Source organism: Dromiciops gliroides, chromosome 5 (assembly GCF_019393635.1).
Source record: "Dromiciops gliroides isolate mDroGli1 chromosome 5, mDroGli1.pri, whole genome shotgun sequence".
NCBI lineage: Eukaryota > Metazoa > Chordata > Mammalia > Microbiotheria > Microbiotheriidae > Dromiciops > Dromiciops gliroides.
The window spans coordinates 294,793,627-294,806,461 of record NC_057865.1 but is presented as its reverse complement, the minus strand read 5'-3'; the positions used below and the strand labels follow the sequence as shown (position 1 = coordinate 294,806,461).

General features: G+C 43.1%; 1 protein-coding gene across 8 annotated transcripts in view; it reads right to left on the bottom strand.

Annotated features, from left to right (window-relative positions):
* Positions 1–12,835, bottom strand: part of SCUBE1 (signal peptide, CUB domain and EGF like domain containing 1) — a 234,040-nt gene that overhangs the window by 26,918 nt on the left and 194,287 nt on the right. For all 8 annotated transcript variants that reach the window (XM_043969294.1, XM_043969295.1, XM_043969297.1 and 5 more), the window contains one exon: positions 3,488–3,610. In XM_043969294.1, coding sequence (XP_043825229.1) covers positions 3,488–3,610 — 123 coding nt within the window. The remainder of the gene's footprint in view (positions 1–3,487; positions 3,611–12,835) is intronic.

Sequence of the window (12,835 nt, the reverse complement as noted above, 5' to 3'; positions counted from 1 at the left end):
GGGAAGGCATGGGGACAGGAGATGGGGGGTTGTGTGTGAGGCCAATGGGGCTTGACTGCAGTTTGTGGAGGGGGGAAATGTGTAAGAAGATGGGAATTGTAGGAAATGCTTCAAATGCTACACGGAAGAGCTTCTATTTGAGCCCAGAGATAATCGGGAGCCACTGGGGTTTATTGGCTGCCGGATGAATGACCAGATTTGCACTTTATGGGGATCACTTTGACAGCTGTGTGGACAGTTGATTGGAAGTGACTGGTCAACAAGATGCTTGAAGAATGGGAATGACAGAGAGATTGGCACCTTCTTGGACAATCCATGCCATGATGAGCATCTCTTATTAGGAAGATCGTGTATCCAGCTGATATCAACCTTCTTCATCTCCTACCCTTCACACCCACCTGTAACTCCTTCACACTCCCTTGCACATAGGAGACACTCTTGGGTTGAATTAACTAGAATCAGATCAGATGTTCAGGAACTCAGCCACTAGGTGGCAGTGCAGATTGTAAAATGGGGCTACTCGGCCAATGTGGACTTGGGACTTTTCCGATTCAGACTGCTTGTTACTGTAATATACAGAATTGTAGATTTGGAATTGGAAGAGACCTTCGCACACTTACAGAACTGGAGAGTTAGAAGGGGACCATTGATTTTAATTTATGCACGAAAGGAATCCCAGCTCCAACACACCTTACAAATGGTCCAGCTTCATGACCGTCAAGAAGGGTGATTACCCCCACCCCCAGGCTAGCAATCCCACTGCTGGATAGCTCCCGTCTTTCTAAAACTTTTACTGACATCACACCTAAGAGTTCCTCTTTGCAGTTTCTCCCCACTGCTCCCGATTTTGCCCTCTGGGGCCAAAGAGAACAAATTGAATCTCAACTCCATGTGACAACTCTTCAAATACTTGAAGATAGTTTCAGAGTCTTCTCTTCCCCCAGACTAATTATGCCCAGATCCTTCCCCATCATGACAGCCTTCTTAACATTAGCTTTTCAATGTCCTTTGTAAGCCTTGGCACCCAGAGCTGAAAAAAATACTATAGCTGAGGACTGACAAGGGCAGAGCTCGGTGGGAACATCACCTTCATTTTCCTGGAAGTTCTGCTCTTAATGTAGCCCAATATTCTATTAGCTTTGGCACCAGCCACATCCCATTGTTAACTCATACTGAACTCTTGCTGGCCACCGAAACCCCAAGAGCTTTTCCAGAACTACTGATGTCTATCCAGGCCTCCTCCTGATTTTTTTTGGTACCTAAGCATCAAAATGTAAAAACCAGTCTTAGCTCGAGTCAGTAAACAAGACTTATCCCTACTTAGTAACCTGTCAAGATCTTTTTGGAGCCTGACTGCCATCCAGTGTGCTAGCTTAACCCCTCCCACCCCCCACTCCTAGCTTTTGTCATTTGCCAATTTGATGAGCATACCATCTATTCCTTTATCTGAGTCCTTCATAAAAATGTCAGACAGCAGCCTGGGGTTAATCCCTGGGGTCCTCCCCTGGAGACTTCCTGCCACATAGACATTAAATCATTAACAGCTGATTTTTTATTCTGGTCATCCCACCAGCTCTGAATCCATCTGATTATACTGCCATCTAGTTCAGTATGGTCTGGGGCCACTAATCCACATATAAGGATCCCTGTGGCAGGTGTATATTGACATAGTTGTAAACTGTCACATTACCTAGGTTTTTGTTTATTGTAGTTTTATTTCTTTTATTATGTGTTTCCTGGTTTAGATTCCTAGTTTGTTTAGTCTGGGTTGGGCCACACTCTGGAGTGTTGCAGGCTGTGGGTGTCTGACCATGATATGGTCCGTATCTCTCTATCTTCTCCACAAGAATAGAACGACATATTTGATCAAAAGTTTTGCTAAAATCTGAGCAAATTAGAGAGATCTATGGTTGTATATATATGTATAATGTATACACATGCCTCTGTCATCTATCTAGTCATGTATCTATCTATTGAGAAAATTGAAAATCCTAGAAAAATGCCTTGCTCAGAGTTTACACAGCTGATAAGCAGGAGAGCTCATTCCTTGTACCATGCCAAATGTCATCAGTTTTTAAGGCCATTATTGAGAAAGTGTCAAGATGGTATGTTGGGTTTTTTTGAGTTCTGGTTCTAACACTCTGGGCCTCTGTTTCCCCAACTGTAAAAAAAGGATTATATTAGACGGTGTTTCCAAGCCCTTCCAGCTCTAAATGCCTTTGATTCCATGAAAATCCAAAGACAGTTCTGGGATTGATTTGAGAAAAAAGCCATCCTAGTGAGCCAGTCTACATGTGCTGCCATAAGGTGGCGCTCTTAGGCCTTCAATGCTAGTCTCACCAGCTGTTCTGAGGCAGGTAAATTCTTAGCACTCACAGCTGGGTGGTATCTTGAGTGATTGAGGCCAACCCCATCATGTTAAAGAAGAGAAGGGTGAGGCACAGAGGGGCACAAGGTCAGGGCTGGGGTTGTGGCAACCTACTTGAGATACCAGAAAACAGCAGCAGGGCAAGAGCCTGATGACTTCCACCAGAGAACAGGTATTGGGGGGGTCACTCCAGTGGTCAAGCTGTCCCCTTTCTTGTGTGCAGGGCCCTGGGCTAGGCACACAACAGTGCTTGCCCCTAAGGAGCTTCTAGGCTATTTTGGGTGCTATGAGTAGGGGAAGAGGTAGGACAAGTAACACAGAAAAGTAGGGGAGAGCTTCAGAGGAGATGTTGTAGAAGAGAGATCACTTTTAGCTGGGAGGATCAGACAAGCCTTCTTGGAGAAGGTGACACCCAAGCAATTCCGTTCAGTTCAATAATGCTTACTAAGTGCTGACAGTTCACAGAGCTTTGAAGTAAATGCTGAGTGACTTACCCCAGGTCACAAATGCAGGAAACAACAGAACTGCTGTAAAAGCAAAGCCTCCCCGCCCCCCCCTCCCCCCCCCCCCCCCCGCCCCGTGCCAACCCACCCCTCCTGGGAGGCTGTTGCAAAGGTCCCAAGCAGGTTGTGAGGAGGAGCAGTTGTAAGCCTTGAGTCCCAACTCAGGAGACCTCGGTTTGAGGCGGTCTCTGCCGTTCACTCAGTTTGCAACCTTGGGCAAGTCATTTCCTTTCTCTTGGTCTCAGTTTTGTCCTCTGAAGTAAAGGATTGGATTAGGTGATCTCTGAGGTCCCATCTTGTTCTAAATCTTACGGCCTCTGAGGTCTCTTCAATTTGATTCGTGACCAAGCAGAGCCACCCCTGACAGCATAGCATGACTTAATTCTCCCTCTTCAGTACTGTCCAGCACAGGGGAGTCTGAAGTCACCAAAACAGCTATTAGCTGTTTATAAAGAATAACCGGGGAAGCTAGGTGGCACAGTGGATAGAGCACTGGCCCTAGAGTCAGGAGTACCTGAGTTCAAATCTGGCCTCAGACACTTAACACTTACTAGCTGTGTGACCCTGGGCAAGTCACTTAACCCCAATTGCCTCACAAAAAAAAAAAAAGAATTACCTTGACAGGTCCGTTCATCTGTTAGTAGCTTATAGCCTTTCTGGCAGCTACATTCAAAGCTTCCCACTGTATTCCTACAGAAATGGTCACAGCCTCCACTGTTCACCAAGCACTCATCAATGTCTACAGGGAGCAAAGAAGAAAAGTCAATTCACAGAAAAAAGAGACATGCATGAAACTTGCCTCCCCTAGCCCCACCCCTACTCTGGGGTCAGCACCAGACCTCCAGCCTCGAATTCTAGTCACCAAGATCATCAAGTATAATGCCTTTATTTCACAGATGAAAAAGTTGAGTCCCAGTGGTACAGAGTAGAAACCACACTTTGCTGCCCTCTCTGATTTCTCTAGAATGCACAACAACTTGGGAAGATGTGATTGTGGGTCCCAGAGTTAGTGGGTGTGCTTCCCTGAGGCAGGGGAGTGGTGTAATAGGAAGGCAAATTGGCCTGAGATTCCAGAGCCTTGGGTTCTAGGCTCAGCTCTTCCACTCAACAGTGGTGGGACCCAGGGTTGGGGAACTGCTGTCTAATACTAGAAGTGGCAAATGCTTGCAAGGAGCCCTATGCTTTGCCATCTCTTGGCAGCTCCAGGAAACAAAGCACAGTTCCACTTAATTCTTGTCGTCATCTTCTTCTTCCTCTTCTTCTTCTTCCTCCTCCTCCCTTTTTTTTTTGTTTTTGGTGAGGCAATTGGGGTTAAGTGACTTGCCCAGGGTCACAGAGCTAGTAAGTTGTCCAGTGTCTGAGGCCGGATTTGAACTCAGGTCCTCCTGACTCCAGGGCTGGTGCTCTATCCACTGTGCCACCTAGCTGGCCCACTAATTCTTTTAATAATAAACATTTTTCTTTAAAGTTTGAGTTCCAGATTCTATCCTTCCTTCCTTCCTTCTCCTCCCCCCTCCCTGAGGCAGTGAGCAATCCGATATAGGTTATACATGTGCAATTATGTAAAACGCTATCATATTAGTAATTTAGTACAAGAAAACTTGGATAAAAGAAAAAAATGAAAAAGAGAAAAATATGCTTCAGCCTGGGGTCAATCAATGTCAGTTCTTTCTTTGGAGGTGGAGAGTATGCTTCATCAGTAGTCCTTTGGAATTGTCTTGGATCATTGTATTGCTGAGAAGAGCTAAGTCATTCATAGTTCTTCATCCAGAAACAACAATATTGCTGTCTCTGGGCACATCCAGTTAGTCTTCTAAGGTACCAGAAGGGGAATGAACAGTGACATAGGCTGACCCTTCTCATCACATGGGCACTTGATGCCTTCCCAAATTTCTAGGAGAGTCTCCTTTGAGCCTTACTCTAAAGGCCGAGGCTGCAGATGTGTTCTCTGAATGGAAGTCAGCCCCCCTCCATTTCGTGGCCACCCCTTTCTGTGGGTGTTACTTTGGCCTCTTTCTGTGGTCTGTCTTTGGAATGGGTATGTTTGTTGGAAGGGGGGTCGCTCAGAATCACAGAATGTCAAAGCTACAAGGAATTATAGAGACCATTTTGTCCAAACCCTGATTACACAGAGTTAAGAGACTGATGTTTGGAAAACGGAAGCAATCTGGTTATGGTTATTCAACCAGGATGTGGCAAAACAAAAAGTGTAGTCCAGTTTTTGTAGCTCTCACAAAGTCAGCGATAATACCTTCTGAGCCTCTTGCTATTCTTTTGGGTGGTCCTGCATCAGAGGCTGAGGAACCCTGACACTGTAGAATCAATTTAGATAAATATTTACTTCTTCATTCATTCATCAAATTGTTATTGAATGTATGTGCATAGTATAGTTTCATCCTGTACTACCTCATGAAGTTAGTTAGCCTCTGTTCAAACATCTCTAGATAGTGACAAGATGAGAAGTGGTATGGCGGAGGGGTGTTGGTCCTAGACTCAGGAAACCCAAGTTTCCATACAATTTCTGACACTAGTTTGGTGGCTTTAGTCACAATGCATAATACAGCCTAGGAGAACCCTAGCCTTTTGTGGCTTCCAGGTGACCCTATAGATATGAAGAGCTCTTTGCCACATGTCACATTCTGTCTCATTTAGTATTTCTGCCCAAGGCACTGTGATGTAGACATACAAGGAGTCTAAAATGATCCCTGTCCTGGAGAAGTTTACAGCATAGGGAGAAAAGATACATCCTGAAAAAGAGAGGAATAGAAGATCTTAGAACAAGAACCAAAGAAATGGAATAGAAAATAAGAGCTGGAATAGAAAATTAGAGGGGGAGAAGGGAGAGAGGAAAGGAGGGAGGGAGGATAAAGGAGTGAGACAGAGGCAGAAAGAGACAGAGATATAAAGGCTGAGATAAAGAGACAGAGAAGAGACCCAGAGAGATAAAGGGAGTGAGAGCGAGTGAGAGAGAGCGAGAGCGAGAGAGAGAGAGAGACAGAGAGAGACAGAGAGAGACAGAGAGAGAGAGAGAGAAGCATGTTTAGGGAATACTTCACCTGCTGAATTCTCATTCCTCTTTTAAAGTCCAAATCAAAGGCACTTCTCTAGGGGGAACTTCATCATCTCCATTATCAGATTTTGAATGATCTCTCTCCTCAGATTTCCCATGGGACTTTGCACATTTTAGTGTACTTATATTGTGAATTATAACTCAGAATTAGGGTTAGTGTATTGTACTAGACCATAAACTCTATGAAGTAAGGGACTGTCACGAACAGTGCTCTGCATACAGAAGGCACTTATTTGATGTTATTGCTAACACCTCTCTCTTCTGCCTAGCCAATCCCCTAGACTTCTCTACACTCTCCTCTGATTTTGACCTGAATTGTGTTCTGTTGCCGCATCTCTTACACTCATGGCCTCTTCTGCATATACCCAATCACCAGTGTAGTTTGGCTGGTCCCTACAGCTTCCTAACATGCCTAGGTTTACATAAGTAGTAGTGCTGGAGGTAGGGTTCAAACCCAGATTTTCCTGACTCCCAAAGTTGCTTGTTCTATCCAGCAGCAGCACTGTCTCTGGTTGAGTATTTTAAAGAATGGGATTCTGTTCAATGGGCTAGAGGACCTAAGAGGTCCCTTCCAACTCTTTGAGTTTGTGAACCTCTGTTTTCTTCTTTGCAGAATGGAAATAATAACCCTCGGGTTACTTGTTTGACAGGATTTTTGGAAGGATGCAATAAGATGATACTGAAGTGATTTAGAACCACAAAATGCTGTGTAAGCTGCTATTATCTTTTCTGTTGTGGTTTGTTACATTTTTGGTTCTGCTCTTTAGTCAACAAGGTCTTCTTAGCCAAACACTGTAGGATCTCTGTGTTGGGACTTCCTTCTGAAACGTGGACCTTCTGAAATGCATGGAATGCAGCTACTAACTGTGAAAATGTTCAGAGTCCTGAACCACCTTCCTCTGTGTTTCTTTCCATTGGCTGGAACAGCACTGATGGGGAGGAGGAAAATGATTTCCCTCAGTAGAGAAGACAGAGAATGGGACATTTCACAGGAAAACACTAAGCCCCCGCCCCCTTCTTGGGCTACAATTGGTTTGCATAAATTCCATCCTCTCCTCACCTTCCCCAACTATTTTTCTTTCCATGGCTATAAATACTGTTCTGTAGGAAGCATGTAAAATAACAAACCATTCTTTTTAGAGGACAAGGAGGAGGGAAGGTAAGGGAGAAAGGGAGGGGCCCCAGTTTCCATTTGCATGATTTATCTATGGGATTTCAGAGCTGGAAGGAATCTTGGGGGTCATCTAGTCCAACCCCCTCATTTTACAGGGGGGAAAACTAAGGCCCAGAATTCCCTGGTGACTTGCCCACAGTCACGAGTAATAATATACTTGGGACTGGGACCCACGTTTTATGACCCCAAATCTAGTCCTCTTTTTGCCACAGCCTGCTGACCTTGTTGTATAACTGAGGGGTTTCTGTGCCTGGGATTGTCCCAAAGCAAAGCCATGAAGGAACTTGTTTGTTAGCATCTAACAGTTGTAAAGGACCCCAGTGGTTATCTGGTTCAGGACTTCTTAAACTTTTTCCATTCACAACCCTTTTTGCCCAAGAAATTTTTACACAACCCCGGGTATGTAGGTATATAAAATAGGTAGACATAACCATTTGTGGTTCTCAGCTTTTTTGCAACCCCCACATTCAGTTAGATGACCCCATATTGGGTCACAAACCAGTTCAAGAAGCTTTGATTGAGCTGACTCCATCTTTGAACAAGGATCACTTCTTCAGCATTCCTTCATTATATTCTAGGACATCTCATTCCACTTTTGTACAGCTCTTATTTTTAGGAAGTTATTCCTTAAATTTAGCCAACATCTGCCACTCTGAAACTTTATTCTATTCCTCTTAATTCTGCAATCTGAGATCAAACAGATTAAGTCCTGTCCCTCTGCAGAAGAGAGCCCTCCAGCTCAATGAAGGCAGTGAGCATGCCCTCCCCAAGCTTTTCTTCTCCTTTATGCAGTCCTCCTGCCATCCTGATGGTCTGCCTCTGAATCATCTGTGTTCAGTGGGATTGTGGTCATGCATTGCTAGAGGCTGGGAGGAATCTGTGCTTCCTCACAGATTCACTTTATGATGCTGGATCCAGAATGTTAGCATTTGGCTGTGACCTTGACACACCCTCATCCATCCAGTCTCTGAGTGCATTCCATTGATGTAGTTCTCCAAGGCACTTAAATGCTCACAAAACCCTTTGGATGCAAGTGCCCTTGTTTCACAGGTGGGGAAACAGAGGCCCGTGAGAGGGTGTGCTTGCCAGTGTCACATAGTTAGAGCCAGGACCTGAACTTAAGGTCTCCTGGTTTGAGGGCCAAGGCCCTTTCTACTGTACTTCTGACTTCATGGAGCTCATTCCCTTACGAGGCAAAGAATCCCATTGCTGGACAGCTCACATTGGCAGGAAGTTTATTTTGCTGAGTCAGTCAGACTCTGTGAAACTTTGAGACTCAGAATCGAGTGCTCGAAGGGGCCTCATTTGGCATCTTGCTTGACTTATAGCAGAGTCAGGAACTTGCTCCTTCGCAGCGTTCTGGACAAATAATTTGCTACCCATCTTCTACTTTTGTAGCATATTGTGGTTTCAAAAGCATTTTCCTCACAGCAACCATGTGAGGTAGGTAATGGAACTATTACAATCTCATGTTCTAGGTTAGGAAATATCTTCTTAGAGATATAAGGGGGGCAGCTAGGTGGTGCAGTGGATAAAGCACTGGCTCTGGATTCAGGAGGACCTGACTTCAAATATGGCCTCAGACACTTGACACTTACTAGCTGTATGACCCTGGGAAAGTCACTTAACCCTCTTTCCCCTGCCCCCCCCCCCCCAAAAAAAAGTTTTGGGCAGCTAGGTGGCACAGTGAATAAAGCACCAGTTCTGGATTCAGGAGGACCTAAGTTCAAATCTAGCCTCAGACACTTGACACATACTAGCTGTGTGACCCTAGGCAAGTCACTTAACCCTCATTTCCCCCTGCCCCCCACCAAAAGAGATATAAGGTGATTTGCCCATAGTTGTGCAGCTAATAAATCTCATCTGGACCTTGAATCCTGGTTTCTATACTCTTTGTTGACCAGGGTTCTTTCTTTCTATTAAAATATGCTGTGTTTCAACAGCTTGAAATCTAGTGAGTGCCAGGGAATTAATTTCTCTTTTTTTTTTTTGCCTGGGCAGTGAGGGTTAAGTGACTTGCCCAAGGTCACACAGCTAGTAAGTGTCAAGTATCTGAGGCTGTATTTGAATTCAGGTCCTTCTGAATCTAGGGCCAATGTTTTATCCACTGCGCCACCTAACTGCCCCATTAATTTCCTTTTGAAGCAGCTCATTCTAGTGCTTGACAACTCTAAATAGGCTGCTAGGGGGTGTCAGAGTGCACAAAGCACTGGGCCTAGAGTGCAGAAGACCTGAGTTCAAATCCAGCCTCAGACACTTACTAGCTGTGTGACCCTGGGCAAGTCATTTAACCTCTATTTCCCTCAGCTTCCTCAACTGTACAACAGAGATAGTAATGAGATCTACCTTGCAGGGTTGTTGTGAGAATCAAATGAGATAGTAGTTGTAAAGCACTTAGCACAGTGCCTGACACATATCAGGCACTATATAAATGCTTATTCACTTCCTTTCCTTAATCATTAGAAAATCCTTCCTTATATTAAGCCCAAACTGACCTCTCTGCAACTTACAGAGATTGATAGACACCTAGAGTATCAGACTAAAGAACTCACAGAGGTCATTTAGTTCAACCTCTCCACCAATTATAGGAATCCCTTTAAGCCTGGGAACCAGAACCCTTAACAAAAATGCACAGTTGAGCAAAACAGATTCCCATATTGACCACATCCAAATCCCTTGGCCCAGATGCCACACACAGAATAGGTGGAAAAATAATAGAAATGGGTCAATTTTCCCTTCCAAGCTGTGGTGAAGATAGACCTCCGCTAGGCTGTCCAATTCCCTGAGCCCCCTTACTTTGACAACCTCAACCAGAAGAAGTTTGGCTGGTACAACTCAGATAGGCAGCACAGAATTGAAGCTGACTTCCCAGTTTCATCACAACTTGCTTTCTGTCTTTGTACATGCAATGTAGGGGTAATGGAATAACTCAAGACTCAAACCTGAGCCCAGAGAGACTCCTGTGGAAAGCCTCCCCCCTCATCTGCTGCCACTGGAGTGATACAAGGGAAGTAGTCATTGGTGTATGGTGGAAAAGATTCCTGACCATAAACAGAAAAGTCCTACTACAACCCTCATGAGCTGGGTGACTCTGGGCAAAACACTTCTACCTCTCAGAGTTTCAGTTACCCTATTTGTTAAATGAAGTGGTTGGAGGAGATGGTCTCTAAGACTCCTTCCTAGTCTGATATTGGTGATTCTTAAACCTAAGATCAACACTGAGTGCCATTATCTCAGGCTTCCTAGACTCAAGCATTCTCCCTGGCAGCCACTTAACTAACTCATGCCAAATGTTCTCTGTATGTCAACTAGCACACTGTCAGTACAATGCCTGGGACAGAGTAAGCATTCAATAAATTCATTTCATTCATTCACCTATTCATTCATTTACTCACTCATTCCCAATAATAGCCTGCCACTACAGCCACTCACAAGTCAGCATCCTTTCCTATTCAATGCAGCTAGGATAAGAAGGGGAGGTATTAATCAGGGGAAGAAAAATCTTTGCATCAAATATCCCATGAAAGTCTGATAAGCAAGATATTTAGGTAATTAATACATATATAAAGCCAAAACTATTTTCCAATGGGCCAGTGGTCAAAGGATATAAACAAACAGCTCTCAAAAGAATTACAAATTATTAATAACCATAGAAAGGATTGCTCCAAATCACTAATAATACAAAAATGGATATGAAAGCAACTCTTAAGTTTTACCTTGGACCTACTAGGCAAATCGGTAAACATACCAAAAGATGGACATGGTCATTGTTGGAGGGTCTACAGACAGGCACACTAATACATTGTTGATGGAACTATGATTTGGTTTAACTTTCTGGAAAGCAGAATTATGCTAGAAACTGAGTAAAATGTCCATGTCCTTTGATCAAGAGATTCTTCTGCTAGACATATACCTCAAGGAGACAAAAATAAAAATACCATATATACCAAAATTCTAGTGCTTTTTGTTGTAGAAAATAACTGGAAACAAAGCAAATGTTCATTGATTGGGAATGGCTACACCAATTGTGGTACATTAATGTATTGGAATATTACTGTGGTATAAGAAAGAATGAATTTAAAGGATCCAAAAAAGATTGGGAAGACAGGAATCCATGCAGAGGGCAGGGAGAAGAATCAGGAAAACAGCAGAAACAATGATTACACCAATGTCAGTGGAAAGAGCTAAAAATAAAAATGGAACATGGTGTTCATTATAATGACCAAGATTGGTGCTGGGGAAGAGTTGAAAAAATATGCCTCCTCCTTCCCTCCCTTTGCAGAAGTGGAGGGAACATGGGCATCAAATCTTCCATAGAACTCACTTAGTTTACTGGGCTGCTTTGTTCCTTTCTTCTTTTTTAGTCTTTGTTACAAAGGGTGGTTATGGGGGAGGGGGCTATCTTTGGAAATGAAGGTGAGAGAAAACCAAAGGTATCAGTGACAATTTTTAAAATTAAAAAAAAAAAAAGAGAAGGTTGAGTGAGATGATCTCTCCCTCCCTCTCCTAGAGATTTTTCTCTTGTACATCTCACATTTTTCTTTAGGCTTTTATACCTCCCTTTAAGCCTGGGAACCAGAAGAAAACCCCCAGGACAAAATGCATAGTACAGCAAAACAAATTCCCACATTGAGCATGTTCAGAAATGCAAGTCTCACGTTGTATTTTGGTCCATTTCTCCAACAAAGTGGGTGACATATTTCATCTTCAATTTTCTGAATTTGTGGTTTTTCCTAACACAGGTTTAGAGTCTTTTAAAGTTATCTTTTCTCCATAATATTCATCTTTCTATAGGTTGTTTTCCTTGTTCTACTCACATTCCTCTGCACCACTTCATAGAGCTCTTTCCAGTTTCCTATCAATATACCCATTTCCTCATTTCTTTTTGAACAATATTCCATTCTATTCCTATTACAATTGGTTTAGCCATTCCCTAATATGCAGGCAACCCTCTAATTTCTAGAGTTTTTTTTCATTTCACTACAAAGAAAAGAACATATATATGTGTATATATATATATATATATATATAAATGTAAATATAAATATAATTACTACCTTTGGAATCCAGCCTTTCTGAGTCATAGGGAAATTCTCTATCCCTCTGTACCCACACTGCTTCTTACTACTCTTATCATCATGATGGTTTCTGCTACTGCTGCTACTACCACTAAGCCATTTTGAGTTTTGTTATGATTATCCTTAGAAATCTTAATGATTTGCACTTGAGAAATGGCATAAAAGACATCTGTATTCATAAGAACTGACATGCAGATAATTATTTATATATAGTAGCAAGTAGTAGAAGTGGCCAAGAACCCAGACCTTCATGACTCCAAGTCCCCCTGGGCTGTCTCACTACTCAGTCATGCTGCCTCATTGTCAAGAACTGGAAAGGGGTGGGGGACTCTTTCCATTGTAGGAGTAAAGGATAACAACAGATGGGCAGACCAAGTGCTTTTTAGTACCAATGAAATATTAAGAGAACAAGAGGAAGGTTTCCAGTGCATCTGGTAGACCTTTTATAGGGAATTTATAAAAAAGACACATAGGCAAACCACACAGGCTAAGAAGACAGAGAGGTTTTGATCTGCATTCCATGAGATCCTGCTCACACCAATGAGATTGTTAACCGTTGAAACATCACAGGATAATAATGAAAAGCCAGGTTGGTTTTAAAAGGAGACTAGTAGGTTCTCAGGTGTTATTAATGGGTGCCCT